At 37.3% G+C, this 20,810-nt stretch overlaps 1 protein-coding gene across 3 annotated transcripts in view; it reads right to left on the bottom strand.

The window, feature by feature from the left end:
- Lama2 (laminin subunit alpha 2) overlaps positions 1-20,810 on the bottom strand; it is a 563,701-nt gene that overhangs the window by 337,017 nt on the left and 205,874 nt on the right. For all 3 annotated transcript variants that reach the window (XM_033763224.1, XM_033763225.1, XM_033763226.1), the window contains 4 exons: positions 13,154-13,333; positions 9,106-9,195; positions 7,563-7,680; positions 1,456-1,634 (listed from right to left, as the gene is read on the bottom strand). In XM_033763224.1, the coding sequence (XP_033619115.1) occupies positions 1,456-1,634; positions 7,563-7,680; positions 9,106-9,195; positions 13,154-13,333 (567 nt within the window). The remainder of the gene's footprint in view (positions 1-1,455; positions 1,635-7,562; positions 7,681-9,105; positions 9,196-13,153; positions 13,334-20,810) is intronic.

The following is a 20,810-nucleotide window of genomic DNA, read 5'->3' as shown; positions in this document are numbered from 1 at the left end:
TTGAAAACTACAAGAACCAATAAATGAACTTTGAATGAATACAGAAAATAGAGTTAGCACTCAAATTTTCTTCTAATAATAGCGTGAAAGAATTAAAAATATTTCAAAAATAGTTTTAAAATAATTCAAAATGTAATACTGAAAATGAAATTTACCAAGACACAAGCTCTCTACTGCAAAAATATTATGAATAATTATAGAAGATATAGATACACAGAGAAATATATGGAGAGAAAAATACTGCTTATTGATTAAATGATTCAATATTCTGATACTGCTAATTTTCTCCATATTTGTACGTCGATTCCAAGCAAATACCAAGTAATGGTTTCTGTAATATAGAAATGCAAAAATCCTACTATAAACAAAACAATGTTCAAAATGAAATGTAATGCTGGTCCAGCTACCTAACCTATCTCTAAGTGTATTAAAGGTGATACGAACAAGACACAGCACCCGCAAAAGAGGGGCAGAGACAAAGAATGAGGCTGCAGGAGTCGATCTCTGTAACACGATCACATCACGTTACGCGATGCCGCAAGAACTCATTTAAACACCTGTCTAAATCCAGCCATTACTGCATACCATACACAAAGCCTTACTGGAATTTGTTTTCTAAAAGTTAAAATTAGGAAGTGTCTAAAATAAAGAATAATACCTCGACTTCACGAGCAAAGACAACAGCAAAGGCTGAGAAGCAGCACTCAAGATGACCATTCGCTCCATGGCCATCAGAAGGGCTAAGATTGAAAAAGGTGGTCGGCCTCAAATGTTATTGAGGATAGGAAACAACTGAAGCACATTTAAAAATCAGGCGTTTTTGGTGAATGTGTAAAATATTATTATTAACTTGGCAAAATTTCAGCAGTTTCTTGTAGGGTCAAATGTTTATCTGTCCTTTGAGACAATCATTTCATTCCCAGGTGTTCACACAAGGTAAATTTAAAATTAACCATAAAAAGTCTTATATGAGGTTATTCGTAGCAGCAAACCCAAATCTGGAAATAACCCAAATGTTCATCAATGGGAGAAAGGATGGAATTTTGTTTAGTCATGCAGAATGTTACTTAGAATTTTAAAAGATAATTACCTTACAATGTACACAACATAAATAAACCTTAAAACATTATAAACAAGAGGGTGAAGACACAAAATAGTGTGAACCACATAGATTCATTTCTTTGAAGTTAGCTAAATGGTAAAATGAATCCATGTTCTAGTTTTCCAGGGGTGGAGCCAGACTGGAGGGACTCACAGTGGAATTTTCTGGAATAATCGAAATGTTCTGTGTCCTATTCTTAAAATATTTTATCATTTTAATTATGAAACATTCCAAGTCTCCTCTTAGAATTTGAAGTTCAACATTTTGGAGAAGCTATGCAGATTACTTTTGTGCACTTCTTTTGCATATGAAAAAGCAAAACTAGCACTTGATGATAGAAAAGCATCCTTTACCCCTTTGGGTCTGAAGAAGCCATCAACACAAGTCTCACAATTGATGCCAGCGGTGTTCTGTGTGCAGTTAATGCACACACCCCCTCCGATGTACTTTCCATGTGTATTCAAGCTCAGGTTTCTTCTGGCAACGTTTTCATCATAATAGCATTCTTCAGCTTTTCCATGGCAATTACATGCTACAGCAGGAAACAAATAAATTGGTAAACATGAATTTTCGTTTTCAAATGTTTAAAAATTATCTCCTGTTACACATTTAGCACACATACAAATGGATTTAGAAAGTGTTTGGATTTATTGCATATGTTATTAATTCAGACTTTTAGTGAAATTTGAAATAACTATACATAAAGTTGAAATTGGCAATATTTTACTGATATTTTAAATATAAATGTGCAACTTCATGTAGTTTGGCACACAATGTCCTGTTATAGCACATAATAAATTACTGAAGAGTAGCATCGAATGACTGACACCCAGGCAGTCTGCAATGAATAATTCCTATATGGGAATCGCTGTGCTGTATTCTATGGGTATAAATGGACTTGTGCAGTACCATTCTTCTCTTCTGACAACTAAACTATAACCACCAAAATTTACTTGTTTAGCATGGCAGACTCTTCTGTTTCTAATTGTTCAATTGCCTATGACTGATTAGAACTGAAATCAACTACTTTTCTTACTTTAGCTATCTGCGCCAAAGAGAAGTGTAGTAACTCACCGAAGAGCAGCTCATCAGTGTTGGAAATAAAGAGGTGAAGTTAAGTTTCCAGAGTTTGTACTACTCAGTCCTAACTTCTACTTGGTGAGTGATGTACAAGGTAGGTGTCTAGTTATCAGGACAGAATGAGAGTAATTAGTAGTCATGGGGTGGAAAGAACACTTTCATTTCACTAAGACTCGGTTTCTCACTAAAACATGCGGTAGTCTATAGTAATTACCAGATAAGGATATTTAAAGGCATCAAGGGAGGTAAGGCATGTCAAATCATTAGCATAATGCCTTATAAGTAAGTTCTCAATTGATTTGCCCCTATCGTCATCCTTCTGGTCTTTTTCACTTTACATTACAGGACTTTAAAGAAGGTTAAAAAAAAAAAATCGCTTTCCCCAGAAAGGACTTCAAAAGATACATGGCATTTACATTAGGGTAGGAACTACAGCCAGATATTCACACGGAGAATCCTTCCTATCCAAGATGTTGGGTCTGTGACTTGTCCTTACATTGATTTGTGTGTGTGTGTGTGTGTGTGCATGCATCCAGCCCTATTTTTTATTTCATAAGGGTGGCATTTATATAAGGTTCAGAGCCACTGCATTTGCAAACAGCAAATTGTGCTCTGATCTCCATATTAGCACAAGCAAACCCCAAAGGCTACATGGGAACTACGCGAATGGCCACCATGCCAAGTGCTGGTGATGGACAGTTAGTTTCCAGGTTTCCCCACAGACAGAGCACCAAGGTTGAATGCTGGGGTGTCACGTGTGATGTTCAGCTACTTCCTGTTTGTCAGCCTTGGACACTGGAAATTCAAGTGTTAAAAAGGTTTCATTATTCATTCTTAGAGCTCTCTTGCAAAGGCAAAATACTTAGGATAATGCTATAAAGAAAGGAAACAGCTCAATAAATAACAGTGGCAGCGTGGATTGAATGATATACATGATACTACGGCTTGTGCAGCTGCATGAGCACACACAAAGGTGATATGTATGAAAATGGAACTTCTGACCAATTAGCACATGAATTTAAATTTTAGTGATCTGAACTGTTTCCATAGATCACTTTCTTTAGATCACTTTCTGCACCATTGATGTGATGACAACATTTCCTTGTAGGCTCAGCAATATTGTGTCTTGTCAATACCTCGAATTAATAAACATTCAAGTGTTTGTTGAGTGGATGAACACATACTTTGATAAATTTTAATTGATTCTTTTTCAGATATGAGTGTGACTGTGTCTTGGTTAGGTTGGAAAAGTCATTTTTTTCCCTGAGAGAAAAAAAATTGACCTTTGCTCATTTTAAACAGGTTTACAGGATTTTCTTGTTGATATGTGAGATCTTTTAATACAGAAGGATATGAACTCCTTGACATATTTGTTACAAATATTTCCCGTTCGTTGACTTCATTTAGAATGTGATAGTTTTGCTACATTAATGGAGTTTCAAACTTTATTCTAGGGAACACATAGTAATAAGTACAAATCTGTAGGCATTATAAATAGCTTCATAGCTGGAGGATTATACCCTAAAATACTTAAACATCCTCTTTTAGAAATATAATGCAAAAAAATGAGGGTTCTCGCTGCCAGTATAAATAGTAGATGTAGCGTGATACAAACTTATTCTCACACTACTTAGAATTGGTGGTGCTTTGTGTTATGCAGGCAGACACTCATGTCTGAGAAACAGGTCTCTGCGCATTCCTGCAGCAAGGACCCCGGACACTGCAGGCCTGGTCACTCAGTCAGCTGCCCCCTGCCAGCTCGAATCTGCAGCAGCAGAGAACAAGGTCAGTGCCTGAGGACCCAGAGCCATTTTCTGCTTCAGCGTCAGTACCTTGCTGCTTCTCAGACTGTCTGAGACATGAGCGAGGAATCCATTCTTCAAGCAAAGGCTTAGCAATGGAATGAATATTCATTGCGTTTTGGAGACAGACTTATATCTTGCCTTAAACAAGCTCGTTAAGTGAAAATCCAAATTAAAGCCAAATGAATTAGAAGGTGATCATCCATTTTGTAGAGGGATTTATCATATCGCAGCAGAATTTGCTAGGTAATGCAATTCAAGTTGGAAAAGAAAACTTTTTACATTTAGAAATACCCATGTTGCCAAAACTACTGTGTTTATGTAGGATTTTATGGCTTAGATGCCCATCTTTAATTTCCGGGTTTTAAAAATATTTCTTTTTCAGTTTGGAAACACAATCTCTCTTCTACTCTGCAAAAAATAGGAAAAATTGCTCTGTAACGTCAATATTTAAAAGATACATATAATAGCAAATGAAAGTCTTTTGCTTTGTTTTATTCTTCCTCTGTTGCAACCAAGTTGATCAGTCATTCTTTTGTGTGTTTGGTTAGACTTCAGTATACTGGGAGTAAGTGGTGAAGGATTCTGAAATGTGGGTAAGGTGATTCTGTGTGATGTGGTGTCGGGGACAACAGAAAGAATCTCAACCCTCAAAAGCTGCTCTCACTTATGATTGTTGATATTTCACAAAAGGAGGACAAATTTAGCTATAAACATCTCTAGTTTCTCATTCTTTATGGCTGAGTAGTACTCCATTTTATAAACAACAACAACAGCAACAACAACACATTTTCTTTATCCAGTTTCCTGTTGATGGGCAATTGGGCTGCTCCCAAGTTTTTCTATCATGAATTATGCTGCTATCAACATGGGTGTACACATATCTCTGTGGTATGCTTCTTTTAATCCTTTGGGGAAGGTACCAAGCAGGGATGCACACTGATTTGATACTCTTTTTTTTTTTTTTTTTGGTACCAGGGATTGAACTCTGCACTTGCAAGACAGGCCACCAAACCACTGAGCTAAATCCCCGGCCAAGGCCATACTCTTGAGTGAAATAAATAGAAAAAAAATAAATATCAAATAGTTTCTCTAGTGTGAGAAACTGAAAGTGTAAATAAGGACTAAAAGGTATAATAGATAATGTGAAACAGGAAGAAAAGGGGCAAAGGGGAAGGGGAAGTGGAAGAGGGAGGGAAAGGAAAGATGGGAATGAAATTAACGTGAGAAAAAGAAAAAATGGAAACAAAGTCTTTGTAAATAGGGAGGGAGGGAAGGGTTGAGAATGGGGAAAAAATAAGAACCAAGATGGATTATGTAAAGGTGCAAATTTCCAATGATGGATGTCATTACATCGTATACCTTAAATGTACCAGTAAAATTAACTACGTTTTTAAAAAGGAGGGTAAGTTTAAGGCATTTGGGAGGAAATATTCCTGTGTGGAATTTCATAGAAAGTCATCCCCAGGAATGGATGGGAGAAGTTTTGGAAAACTAAAGTATTCACTCGTTTGAGGCTGGAGTAGTTGACGAAAACTCATCTTGGTGGTGACCGTTCAGAGTAGCCCAGGCCTCTGGATCTGTCCCACTGATTGTGAAAAATGGTACATCTAAAAATAACTTTACATAAAGGCCGGCAGAAATTAAATGGCAAATGATGTAAGTGTCGAAGCTGATAGCTCATGTAGTATCTTAAACTGAGAAATATACTTGATGGCTGGAGAAAATTTTACAGTTAAAGTGTATGATGATTCAATAGTCTTGAAGACCTATCATGTCTAACATAAGTGATGCATGATAAATACAAGCTGAATTAATGTGTATTGAATGAATATACAGTATTGAGATTAGTTTAAGAAACCCACAACCTGTTTTGGAATCCATAAAGACTGTTAAGGTGAAACTATATGGTTAGGGTTGATTTACCAAAATATCATCATTAAAATTCAGTTTCATTGGGCTTCATGGTAGTTTGGGTTTGCTGTCCAGCCCAAGTCTGTTCTTACGTCTTTGTGTAGCTTGGGAAAATCTCCAGAAACATGAGTTTCTCACGAATCCCTGTTGCCATGTTGGTCCGGTCAGCAGTAATTTCAGCTACTTCATTTCCTAGGTATTTCCTTCGGGAAAATTACATTCACTTAACTTCAGAGTCATAACTTAAATTATTGATGAGTACTTACTGACACATTTGCATAGTCGTTTTATTGTTTTTCATTAGTGGCATATTTCTTGGGGGTCACTGTCCAATGGTTTTATAGTGCAATTCATCAATGATCATCATTAACTGTACTTTTAATATGAGTGGCTCTAGATGGTTGCTACTCAGAATCTATATTTTAAAGATATATTCACCCATCATTAATCAGCACGCCAAGCAGACACGGACACCCCCGTGTTTATTTCAGCATTATTCCCAACAGCCAATATATGGAAAAAGCTAATGAATTCATCAAGAAAATGTGAAATGTATATGCGCTGGAATGTTGTGAAGGCATTCAAATGATGAAATCTTCTCTCTGCGATAACGTGGATGGAAGTGGTTAACATTACATTCAGTGAAATAAGTCAGGCCCAGAAAGACAAATACCGCATAACTCCCTGATGTGTGGAATCTAAAAAAGTTGATCTTGTAGAAGATGAGTGTAGAACAGAGTGTACCAGACAGTGGGAGGAGTCTGCAGGAGGGAGATAGAAGAGAACATGGTGCAGTGGGCACCGAGTTAGAGGACGAACGTACTGGCATCTTGTGGAACCGTAGGGTGACTACCGAAAATAATAAATATTGTATATTTTGAAGAAGCTACAAGAGTCTGGATGTTTTTACCACAAAGAAATAATAAATATTTGAGGCAATATATTCACCTACTCTAATCTAAATCTTTCAAATTATACATGTGTCAAAACATCATATGGTACCCATAAATATTTATGTCAGATGCATACATATATTTGTATTTCCATAAATTGTATCTCTTTTGTCTGTCACCACAAGGTGACAGAACTCTTATACCATTCACGACTACTGCTTCCAAACATCACCTCTAGGAAATATAACTATTGAATCCTGAGGAACAAATTTCACCCTGATTTTCCTCTCTTTTTTAGGTGATAAGTATTTAGGAAAGAGGGGTAAAAAAATAGAGCTGAAATGGGTAGACCTAAAATGAGCTGGAGCAAATGCATGTTTTGGAACTATTTCACAAGTATGCATGCTTAGAAGGCTAGTTTGTGCAGTCCAGATGTTATTTAATGTTTACTTACAATTCCAATGGTCTGTGTATATATTATGCTGTAAGCATAGGGTTTATCCTAAAATCACTAAGTGTACAGTATGTTTTTAGGTGTTTCCCATAATCCTCACATAATGGTAAATCCAGAGGTCTGGTAAATATTTCCAAATGATAAAACAAGTAAGTGGCTAAGATAAAAGAAGTAAGTGGCTAAGATAACAGGGTAAAGGATTTGCCAGCTCTTGCTTTGGATGAACCATAGGTACAAATTGGAAACAGGAGCTTCCCTACAATCACCATGTCCCAGCACAACAACAGTGACCGCTCTGGCGCTTCTCAAGAATGTACCTTCGCATTCCGTCTTTGTCAGGAAGGTCCCAGCTCTCCATGGTTTCTGATGGAATCCTGGGCAGCACTGGTCACAGCTCTCACCGCACGTGTTATGCTCACACTCACAGCGTGATTTCTACCCAGAGAGAGGGGGGAGCGCACTTTGAGCATTGATTAGAATTGCACAGGAAGTGGGTGTCTCTTTGAAAAAATAGTACAAAGGAAAAAGAAAGCTTCTACAATGTGCACTACAATGTAAAATTCCTCTCAGACTGGGCAGCATATGGCACCTTCCTTGGAGTGGGTCCCTTTGATCAACAGTCAGCTTTGGGAGGTCCAGGCTTGTTCTGGAATCACTGGGTTTATGTTTGGAAGAAAGCAGGAGGCCTAACAGGAAGTGGTCTTGAAGTCTGAATTCTCCTGCTCTGATCCTCGGGGTCTGCAGATTTTCAGGGACAGATGTGTCTATTTTAAAGTATGCCTCCAGTGCTGTTAACATTTTGGGGTGTGGCAAAAAGGAGAGTTGATTCACACACCTGTGCCTCTCAAGAGCAGATGAAGAACAGAAATCTAGCATCTCCAGGATTAAACCTCCAGTGTGTGTGTGCTCTGAGTACAGTCTCAATTTACCACATGCAAATGTCCTTCCAAGGAAGGCTGCACAGTGGGCTCTCATAGCCTGGGAAGCACTGTCCATCGGTGCCCCCGATAACAAACACAAGCCATGCAGCAAGCAGCACTACCACCTCTCCAGGAAAATATATCGGGGCTTTGAAACCATCCTAGGAGATAACAGTCTATAATCCATTACCTAGAAAGCTGCCTTTGAGTAGGACAATGTTTGTGGTATAGTTTTAGTAGAGGCAAAACAAAACAGAAATACTAACCATGGTCCTACCATCACTCATCCATCTTCCTATTTAATATATTTCTTCCAAACGCTGCATGGCAGATAGTTTTGAATTTCACCAGTTTATTTGTGACAAGGAAAACAGATGCTCCTTCATCGTCTGTGGATTATGTGCACCTTGCACACTGTAATGAATGAGACATTCTAGCAAAAGCATCCCAGGATTTCCTGCCCTGGCAGGACACTCTCTGGATTCCTCTCTTCTACTCCACTCCTCTTTGCCTTTGCTCTACACCTCACCTTCCTATTCTGTGGCCGTTTATAGATCTACCTCCATATCCATTTTTCATTTGTTTGCATTAATTTTTTGATTAAAGTTTTTAAAAGAAATGGACAGGCTGAGTGATGGCAGGCGTCCTCTAAAGTTAAATCATGCAGGCAGCTGTCAGAGCAAGACAGGCATCAAAACAGATACCACTTAGGAGCCTTGTGGGGGGAAAAAACTAATCTGCTTTCTGATACGGTGATGGCTGACTTCAAAGTCTATCATCTTCACTGCCAGCTCCATTTCACCCGCGTGGCTTTGTCTTACACTGTCTCAGCGGGGACCCAACACCCATTCACGGGTGTTCCCTGTCAGCAAACCTTTTTTGTAAAGCGCTTTACAGTTCAGCTCGCCCTTTTCCCTAAGCCTCCTGTAGATGTACATACATTTGTGGCTGGATCAAGCGGACAAGCCCTGGCATGGCCATAGCAGATGCACATCCCTCCGACCGAAATGTCCTTGACAGAGTAGTAATACTGCAAAACAAGCCAGAGAGAAATCCTGTTAGGGTGGCTGCAAGGTGAGAGTAACAGATACTCAGTTACAATTTGAGATTTCGCTCTTAGGCTTCACTGGAAGCCTGTTCGTGGCTCCGGAGGACAAGCGAGGGCTCACAAAATGGATCGAGTCACCCCCTAGCTTCCCAGTCATAGTCTAAGGGAAACATGCTCCTAGTTTGCGTTAGGTGGGCTTTGCAGACATTACTTCCTGGCAGGTGATACAAAAGCCATGCTCCACTACCCATTGCTAACAGGAGTTTTTGTTTCGGTTTGGGTTGGTTTTGAATCTGAGGCCGAGGACAATAATTCTCCACTAAAGCCATTCGATAGACTTTCTTGAAAGAAAAACTCTATTTATAATGAGAGGAACTTCAATACTCACACCTTATCAAGCAGGCTATTTTATTGCAGGGATTCGAAAGAAAACCATAAATTTATGAGAATTATACTCTTAAGTTTTTATTCAAGCTTTGAGAGTTTGGATAAAAACACTGCAAGTTTGAAGTGCAGAACACTTGCTTTTTTATTATTTCATTAAAATGCTCAATTACTTTCCTCTCTGCAGCTAATACAGGGATATGCTCCTAATATTTTAACCTATTAGCTATTTTTAAAGATGATTATTACTAGAGAGCTGGCTTAATATTAAAATTTTAATTAATATGTGTATAAAATTTAATCATTGTCGGCGCCCTTTGCATTATCATATGGTATCTACAGAATGCTCTTAATAAAGTATGGTTCTATTATCCCAATTATGCATGCAAAAAATATCAGATTTAGAAACAATAAGTATATGGAAAACAAGTCTCAGTCTCCTGGTCCTCCTTTTCCTTTTCCTTCTGCCTTCTCCTCCTTCCTCTTCTTCTAGTCTCCTCCTTCGACGTCACTTCCTCCTCTCGTTATTTATGTATGGCACCTTTTAAAAATATTTTTCTTACATTTTCTGCATATACCTAAAATTTGAACCAATGGATACTTCTAGGAAATCTGAGTAATGGAAAAAAATCTCCTTCGCACTTAACGTGATCGTTTAATAATATAGATACTAATGGATATATGTGCGCACAATGCTGGTGTAGTTACATTTGAGGAGGCCTTTAAAATTGGGAAATTGATTTTACATATAAATGCAAAATGCTTTGCTTCAGAATCATGAGAAAGCCCAGAAATTCAATATCCTATTTTTATATATTTAAATTTGTATCCAGTGTTTATTGAACTTGAGTACTTTCAAAAATCATATTTATATGTTAACTTGTACTGTACTATTTTAAAGGCTCATGCACAATACAGTTATAAATAATAGATGTGCACCCTAACCCTCACTCTGCCTTCTGCAAAAGATGATAAAAGGAACACCAATTTATTTTCATTGATTTTTTTACCTTGATAAATATACTTTTGAGAATGAATAAATTTCACTTCAATATTATTCAGTCTTCTTTGATGTTTACCTTAAGCCATGCCACTATTATAATTAAAGATAATTTTTTAAAAATATGAAGATCTACATATTGCTATAAAATAATGATTCCTTCTACTTAAGGCAATTGACAATATGTTAAAATATAATACGAAGTAAAGTTGTTTCAGGTTTGGAAAACACTAAGCAAAAAAATATCTGACATATGCTGCATGTGGATAATTGAAAACACTACATGTTGTTTTGTGATGAGGGAGAGGTTAGGTGTGGAGCAGTTACGTCGGGGGAGGGAAGGCTGGGAAGAATATTCACTGTTCAGGGCATGTGATAGAGGTGTGGCAGTTGGTGGCAGAGGTTAGGAGCTTAGTAGAGCCCTCATCGAACTCAGTGCTTTATCTAATGGTGTTCCCCCTCTAATCCTCTCTCATAACTTATGCTTTTAGTAATACAGCTGACACCTTGTGGACATGGATTTGCCTTATGGATTTATGGCTGAATTGAATCTCTTGGTAACACGTACTGTCTTAGTCATGTAGAGAGGTGATATAAACCAAAGGGTGGGTGTAGCTTGAACAAGAAGAAGCACAGTTATCATTCCAGGCAATCTGGCTGGTCATCAAGTCATAATTCTATAAATTCTAGTTTAACACTGGAAGATAGCACTTTCATTATCTCCATCGGTCAAAGATCTGTAGGAAAGATTCTTTAATCTTTTGTGAGTTGTATTTTTTTTTCAATCTGGGGATTAAACAGTATCTTTTCATTGAATTACACTCCCAGCCCTTTTTTAAATTGTCGAATTGAGACAAGGTATTGCTAAGTTGCCTAGGCTGGGCTCAAACTTATGATCTTCCTCCTTAGCCTTAAAAATAAAAATGTTTATTTTTAACTTTTATCACTCTTATTAAATACACATTGGAAAGCACATCAACAGTAAGTCAGTTTACAATAAAACTGAACAAGGACATTGTACTTATAGAAAAAGTTTTCAGCTAAAAGCCCATAATGTAGACAGTGAGACACCATGTTCATACTTTTTAAGTATTGGAAGGTGAAAAATAGAAGTCTTTTGCTACACAGCAAGGAAAAAACAAGTCTGAAAGAAAGAAAGATATGGAAATAGAAATTTCAGAATCTAAAAAAATGAATGTCTTTGTTCAGATACATATCTACATTTACAGTTTGTTTCATTTAGTTATTTTTAAAAGCTCACAGACAATGAGGCATCACAAGGAACACAGAACCATAGTGCTAAGAAATGCCCAGATCAATACACTATTGAAATATCTGGTAACGATGTTAAAATCATTTACTGTGTATTGTGATATTCTCAGAGTTCTGAAGTGAGGGTAAACTGACTGGAGAGAATGCTCCTTATAATGCCAACCTTTCATATCAAAAGCACAGAAATTATACATTACCATGGGAAAAGAGTTGCTGATTTTATTATTCACAATCAACCATTCCAGTGCTGACACCAGAGACCAAAAACTGTTAGAATTTATAACTGGATTTTTAAGAGTGATTTAAAAAGATGAAAAATGGAACCCTTTGGGGGAGAAAATCTCTTCTACCCCGGATTTAATATGTTGAGGACATCAAAGGATGTAAAATTAAGATTTTTAAAAAAATTAACAAAAAAGTAAATCTTGCTGGAAAATCTGTGGCTTTGCATTCTGCAAAGTAATCAACAGGAGTAAAGTGGAAACTTTTACTATAATAAATAACTACTTAATTCTATAAGTTATGATAACTTTGTGGATAGTACATATTGTTTCATTTTTAAAAGTAAATCAAACAGTATGTAGAATCATTTTTTTTCTCTGCAGCAATACTTTCATAAACTATGGCTCATGATTCATTGCTGGAGCATAGAACAAAAATATCTGATGAGACAAAACGGCCCACAGGCCAGCAACATTGATATTTGAGAACTTTCTACAACTTTGCAGAATGGCACTTCTCAGTCCTACCCTAGACCTATTAAATTAAAAATCTGTATATCCACAAGAACATCAGCTGAGTTTATGTACATTCAAGTTCAAAATATAGCTGTGTGTGTGTGTGTGTGTGTGTGTGTGTCTATGTCTGTGTGTACTGGTCATGATATAAAATGAATTTCTTAGAGTGGGTTGTGGCCCAACATTTTTAAAGCTTTTAGTAATTCCTCCCCAGTGCCAATTATAGCAATAGTGCAGATCACCTAAAATGATGAAAATTAACCTTAAAAATCATTATGAGCTAGATATTATGATTTTTTGTGTTACAGAAGAGGAAATTAAAGTAAAAGAATATTTAAAGGCTTGATAAATAAAAGCCTTGTTAAGTGCACACTTAATAAATGGTAGAGGTCAGATTTGAACAAAGGAAGGTCTGCTGAATTTTTAAATCTTTCATAATTACCATTCCTACAAATCACTGAGATTTCTTTGTAGGTTCCTTAACAGATAATTAAAAAGATAGGTGTCAAAGCATTCATAAGTTTGATTATGAGTCATCATAACTTACTCTTCTTGTGACAATGGGGTCAATTTCTCTTGGGTCTTTGTGAGCGAACATCATCAAGTCAGCATTCAAGGTGCGGATCCTCTGAAATCTCAGACGGATGTACCGGGCAGAGGTGAACTCCAGCAACTCAGGAGAAGGGTCAGCAGCACTCGGTCTCCCATTGATCAAGGAAATGTGGATCTACCCAACACAGAGAGTAGTTTCCACAGTTAAGTTTACCAAAGTTAAATATCTGGTTTGTTCGCTTTTTCTTAGAAAATAAAAAGTAAGTTCCTGTTTCCCAGTGATGGCACTTGCTTATTCAGCTTAGTCCCTGAAACACAGTGGAGCGGTTGAGGTATTTCATGAGCCATTTAACACGCAGGTATGTAATTCATTTGCATACGTTTTAGATAGGCTCTCTACTCCATTCTTAAAAAGAAAAAGCTGACAGCTTTTTTCTTTATTTTAATTAATGAACTAATGTAGTGCTGGGGATCTGGGCAAGAATTCTTCCACTGAGCTACAGCCCCAGCTGGCCTACACCGTGTCCCGCAGTAGCCCATATCCCTCCCTTACAAGCACGGCATCATCTTGCCCTTTTCAGGGCCTCCATAGGTTCTTAAATCAATTATTCACTTTCAGAAAATTATTGTGCCCTAAATGACCTAACAATCTGATGTGTAGTGAGAAGCAAAAGGTACAAAATATTTGATAGAATCAGGAATCTTAAAGTTATTCTGAACTTGAAATCATCTTATTATAACTATATCTATATATCTAAATATATTCCTATTAAAATAAAAGGAGCCAAGATTGATAGATTTAGAGGAAAACCAGACAAACCTATGCTTACAGTAGGCAATTTCAATATTTTTTGTGATTCATTTATTTTTTAGTAGTTGATAGACCACGAAGACAAAAATGTAGCGTGGCCATAACACTCTCATGAAAAAACTACATTGTAAGAAAACAGATTAAGCTTGGACAGAATGGTGAATTGTTTAGGAAAGTAATTTGGCACCAGAAAAATATAGAATTTAATCAGATCGTTTTTCATGTAAAAAAGGAGACAATGCCAAAGAACTTCCCCCAAACAAACATGAAGTAACGTATACTCATAGGGATATCTCAAGAAAAGAGAATTGTAATGAAGGATTAACTGTTGGATAAAATCAAAAGAACCCTGTAATAAATAGTATGTCTCTATACATAAAGGATTCTCATAATCAACAACATGACATAAAAATGGACAAAATGATATAGAGGCCCCACTGAAAGAAACAGAAATATAAATAAATGGCTTGTAAACTATTGACAAAATACTGAAACTCATAATGAGACAGATATTGATTAGGAGCATGCTGATAAGCTTATTCCTTTTAATCTGGAAATACTCAAGAACATTAATAATATTCTCTGATGGTAGCAGTGAATGCATAACAGAATACCTCTTGTATATATGGGTACAAAGGTAAATGACACAAACACCACAGAAATTAATTTAGTAACAACTATGAAAATTAGAAAAGCATGGAATTTTTGATCTAACAATTCTAATTTCTGGGAATTATGTTATAGGTATAAAACTATATTGACATTGTATTACATATGGACTGAGTATATACAAGGTACCAACTGTTTCCATACGCCTCTCCCAACTTTATATATTGAACCCTTAATTCCAGTGTGACAGAATTCGGAAGTGGGTATCTGAGAGGTAAATAAGTTATAAGGGTGGAGGTCTCATGAATGAAATTAGTGGTCTAATAAGAAGAGGAAGGAGAAGTCAGCAATCTACAGTGAAGGAAGACAATCCCCACAAAAATGCAACCACACCACACTGGCTCCCTGATCTCACATGGAAGTGTGTGGAACTGTCTCATACAGCTGGAATGAACAAATCCCATCAACATGAGATCAGTTAAGTAAATTACGTATCTATGTAGTGAACTTGTGCAGCCATCGGAAAGATTAAGGAAACTCTTATATACTGATAGGAAATAGTACTTTCATTTTTTATACAATACAAATGGATTATTACCTACAGAAAAAATTTAACAACTCAAAATATTCAGAGGTAGGTTTTGAATTGAAAGTACCCACAGAGACCCATTTGTGCACACGTGGGAGGAGGGCTGAAGAGAGAGGAATGTTAGAAGTGGGAGCTCTGTGATAGAGCAAGAAATGTTCAGCTGCAGGACATTTGGTGCTTGCATGGGGAAGCTATGGCTTGAGGTCCCTTTTTGGAATTTTCACCCACTTTTGCAAGAAGACACAGCATATGCGTTATTTACATTTTTTGATAAGAGAGGTGATTGTGTGCATTTCCATTCCTAACATCTTGCATTTAGAGAATCCTAGTGAGCCTTTTACAAACTGACTGCCAATAAACTACTTGAGTCACTACAGGAATACAGCAAAATTCTGAGATCGGGAACTAATTCTGATGTTACCAAGAATAGACTCAGACTGCCTCATGATCAAAATATGAAATTTTCCAACTAACTGAATCTAACATCAATACTCAGTGAAGGATAAATTCACTTAACACATCCGAAGATGACAGAATGAAGGTTTTTCTAAAATACTGACCTTAAAATACGGAATGGCTGCTAATGCAGCAACTTGTTTTTCTTAGAAATTAATTTTGGCACCCCAAAAGTCACCAGTGATCCTAAATTCATGCTCAGTTTCTTTCAAAGTCTCCCTCAACTGGACCCAAAATATTATTTAAAAGATAGGACGTTACATATGTCTAGGGTTAAATTTCTAAGAATAACTATGGTTTTCTTGGTGTTTAACATTGCAGTGAACTCCATTTGTGCCAGACAAGTAATCTGTAAGCTCCTCGCTTAAACATAGAAGGAATTTTTTCGAAAGAGGTGTACATGTTTCTCATTTAATCAACCTCATGATAGAACCACAAAATATTCAGCAAAAGAACACTTCTCTCCACAGCTTTGGTATTTTTCCTCAAGTTATTCTGCCAAGAGATCTTGTGAGTCATCTGTCCCAAGCTGTTTCTTGGACATAAAGTCAGCCAGCTGTTTGGCCATGTTCTATACAGCTTAGCTTCTTTACGCTTTGTTTTCTTCTTTCTTCCTTCCTTCTTTCCTTCCTTCCTTCCACTGTCCTTCAAAATAAATCATAGCATCAGATAGGATATTTCCACTAGCACAATGCTGTGTGATTTTAAGTTTACTGGATAACTTAACATATTTCCTGATTTCCTATGGGGTGAGAACTGGGGGTATCAGCCTTCAGGAAAGATGAAAAGTATCAGTCCCCAACACCACTGCAGCCTTGCTGAGAGGCCCTGGAAACTCTCTAGCAGTCTAGCGCTTCTGAAATGGTTTCTATTACAGACATGTTGGTGAGTGTATGTTCATGCTGTCACAGGAATTCATTCCAACTGAAAATATCTGAATACAATTATCAACGGGCTTCTGAGCTTCTGCAATTTTCTCTAAAAGGAGTTTTTACAGACAAAAAAGGAAGAAACCAGCAGAATATCTTTTTTTGTTATCCATTGTCTACATCAACATTAGTCTCTACTTATGTAAATTACCTTTTACTAGTTCAAGCACACTATATATCACATTTTCATTGCAGATGGATAGCACTTTTATGCTTCTATGGCATTTTCACTTTAAAATAAATGTAAAATGTTTTATGGAAAAATAATCTGGTTTCTGGTATGGAAAGTATCCCCTTGTTAGATGATTACATCAACTGCTGGAAGTGACAGTGTCCCTGTACCTTCCCAATGATACAAGTTTATTGAGGCAATGCTTGAAAGGGGAAGGAAGACTGCTTGAAAGATCATGAAGCGTCAAAAATTTTGAAAAGAGTAGCACAAGTACACAAAAGTGAAATGTGGCATGCTCTCTTCACACATTGTCATGTGATCAATTTCTAAACGATGCGGATGAAATTAGTAAGAGCATTTGAAAGTAATCTGACCAGAGGATTCATAACAATAAGCCCATTCGATTAGCTGGGTATTTGTGTGGCTTAAATAAATTCTATATGAGTGGCTGAGACATCCAGAAACCTCCTAAGTCTAATCATGCTCATGTGGCGATACTTCAGAGAGGGGGAGGAAGATGATGAAGATAACTTTGCAAATGGCTCTCAACAGTTTCATTTTAGACTACGTGAGAAACCAAATACAGTGCACATGGACAAGAGAAGCAAACCATAGGAAGCCTGGCCCACTGCATCAACTTGCCCTTGGATCTCCAGCCCAGGGAAAAGGCTTAGCTCTTAGTCATGAGTGTGGATGGTAAATAGGCACCTTCTGGGTAATATTTGATACTTCCCTTCTGTGTCCTACTATTCTAGAGCTTCTTCCATTCTCCTTTACTGATATCTTTTACATCGCTACCTAAAATGAAGACTTTTCATTGCTTGCCATATTTGACCAATCAGCAGCACCTAGAACTGCTAGTTATTCCGACTTCCACAATACACTGCCCTTATTTTGTCCCTTTCTCTCTAGTTTTCCTTCTTCATCTGTTTCCCTACTCCAATTAAGTGCCCCTTATTGAAAATGCCTTGGGCCAGAAATGTTTCAGATTTTGGAATTCCTGTGATTTGAAATATTTAAATGTATGCAATGAGACGTCTTCAGGATGAGACCCACGTTTAATGCAAAACTCACTGATATATACCTGTTTGATCGATACCTCATACACATAGCCAAAAGGTGACTTTTTACATTTAGTGTATTTGTGTTTGGAGTGCAAGCCATCTTATGAGGTCAGGGATGGAGATTTCCACGTGGGATACCACGTGGTTATGCTATGTTGGCTCCCATTTTGGAGCACTTTAGACCTCGGATTTGGAAATTGGAGATACTCAACCAGCACATTTGCCCTTCCCTAATTTTTTAAGTTTACGGCACCATGATGCTTAATCCCTGGCCTTTTCTTCTGCTTTATTTACACTTTCCTAGTCAGTCATCTCTAAAGTCCTTGGGATTCAGTACCGTGTAGAGGGATGTCTCCCACATTTAAATCTCAAGGGCTGACCTCCAGGGCAGAACGCAGAACCAACTGCCTACTTGCTGAATTTGCTTGGCTGTCTGATGGGCATTTTCTTAGTCACTTTCCTGTCATTTAATACAGCACCCCCAACACACACAACTTCAGAGAGGACAGGTTTGCTCTGGTACATAGTTGCGGTCCATGATTGGCTGACTCCAAGGTAAAAGCAAGATGGAAAAGAGAGGGGCAAAGAGAGGGACGTAGTGGAGGAAAAGCAGCTCGTGGCACCGTGTCCAGGAAGCAGACAGTTAGAAAGGAGAAGCCAGGGAGAGAGATATACCCTTCCAGGTCACGCCCCCAGTCAACTGCCTCTCCTGATGACCAGACCCTTCCTGCTAGTACCACTTTCGGCTATGGGTGAATTCACTGAGGAGTACAGCACCTCTGCGATCCAGCCACCTTCCAAAAGCCCCACCTTCGAACACACGAGACTTCCGGGGAACGTTCCAGATGTAAACCACAACAGGCGTCTCAAACTGAATTCTCGCTTTTCCACCCCAGTCCTCCTGATCATGTCACACCCATCCATTCAGCTACTTCCTACGAACAATTTAGAATCTTGTTTCATCCCCTTTGCTTTCTTTTGTCATGTTTCAAATTGCTTTACAGTGACAAACACAACCACAGCCATCTTCCCCAAATTGTAAAACAAATTAAGTTTGTAAACTGAGGCACCACTGTAAGTGGATATTTTGAAGCGTAAGACATATTAGAACCTATTATTCATCCTAATTTGCCTATAGTGTATAGAGTGAACCATAGCCACTGAGTAGCTCCAACATTTTGATAAACCAGTAAGAAATTATTAAAGATAGAACAGACTATTTTTGAAGGCAGAAACAGCAGGATATATTGGTATAAGTGGATATATCCCTTCAGATGTCTTCATAATCTCACTGAAACACGATGAATAAACTTTCTTTTCATACGAAGTAAAGTTACATAGGAAGTTCTTTAATTATAAGTCCACTATCATCAGAAATTCACAAACCCAACCAAATAAACTACTTTTCCATAGTAACGATTATGGAGCTGCTTGAAAAGTAATCCTGTAATAATAAAATGTCAGTAGTTATGCATGACCTTAACATCTTAACTAATCTCTTCCAAGAGTACAGGGAAATGTCAGCTTAGTAACAAATTTAATGAACATGACTGTACCATTGACAACTCTATCCTTACGCTTAATATTAGCAGGTCTTTTAATCTCTCACAAAAGGTATTTTGCTTTAGACACCTACTTGGTTCCAACTTCTCTGAAACATAAATTGCTTTTCTGCTCTTCTTCAAAATTATAGTTTTTGCATTTGTCATTCTTGGATGAAAGCTTTGCCTTCCTTGCAATGTTTGAACAGATTCTTCACTGTCAAAGCAATAGTCATTAATGAATTACAACACAATAAGAAAATCAGTTCTCTTTGAAGAACATTTGTCATCTTACATGTTTATTATTCTTCTTTCTCAGTGAAGCCATTTAAAATATTATGCTCCAAAGGTTTGTGTGACTTCTCTGCTGGCCCCCCCAAAAAAGTAACCCTACCACTTCGTATCAGAGTTAGTTGAAACACGTTTTATCTTCTTTTTTCCCCTGTACCATTAGCAGATTTCATGTGAAAGTGATTTATAACCTTGTGGAATTGCTGAACCCACAGAAGGTCTAAATTTCTAGGAAAGATCAAAATAGAAATAAAGTCTCAGCTGCTTTAGGAGTTCCAACATTTTCAAAGTCTCAAATTTGGTATGATCCTTTACACAAACCTTCAGAAGGGCTTATTTCCTCTACCTCAGAGTAATCCAGCAAAACGTCTACTTCTAAATTGCTGTTCAAGATGTGTTAAGATCTGTTTCATCTGACACACGCTCCAACGGGTGAGCTACAGTCCATCGTAGTTAACTGTAAGGTCTTCATGTCACTGGTCTTCATTTTGGTCATGATACATTAAAAAGAACAGACTAAGTGCCTGATATTTTCAAAAGGGGGGAATAATCAATTAATGCAAATATGACTCTTCTTTTTCCTTGCTCTGACAGGACCTTGACATTTAATAGTTCATTTAGCACATCTTTTTAAATGCTTTCAAAAATAGTATGGCAATACTTCACGTTAAAATATTTTATTTACTATTGTGTTTTTTCCTTCTCTGGTTATAAAATATTTGCCTGGCTAAAAGAAGAGTTGTCAAAGCAAGTTTTCTCAATCTCTTTTGGGAGCTTATTATTTGCATTTTACTAAATGCATGTGTCATTTATAAATCATTGTGCTGCAAGCTAGTAATACTCTGTAAGGATGTAGTATTCATTTGAAATTTACAGCCAGGAAAAATATTAGAAGAGTAGCTTCAAAATAACTCAGGAAGATGGAAGTTATCTTATTCTCTTTAAAAAAAATTTATTGCCCCAAATTTTGTTTTGGTTGTTTCCTGGCCAGAGATAGCCCAAGAGAATGCAATCATTACTCATCTTATTTCTTTTTGTTATTGTTGGTTTTGGTGCCTGGGATGAAAGTCAGGACCTTGCACTTGTGTGGCAGGCGGTGGAACCACTGGGCTAAATCCCAGGCCCACTCATCTATTTCAGTGTCATTACTATTTCAAAACTTTCTTTACAATACCCAGAACCTTGCTTAG

This window comes from Fukomys damarensis, unplaced genomic scaffold (genome assembly GCF_012274545.1).
Source record: "Fukomys damarensis isolate Sample0158 unplaced genomic scaffold, DMR_v1.0_HiC HiC_scaffold_14, whole genome shotgun sequence".
Classification (NCBI taxonomy): Eukaryota; Metazoa; Chordata; class Mammalia; order Rodentia; family Bathyergidae; genus Fukomys; species Fukomys damarensis.
This window is presented reverse-complemented; position numbering and strand designations above follow the sequence as displayed.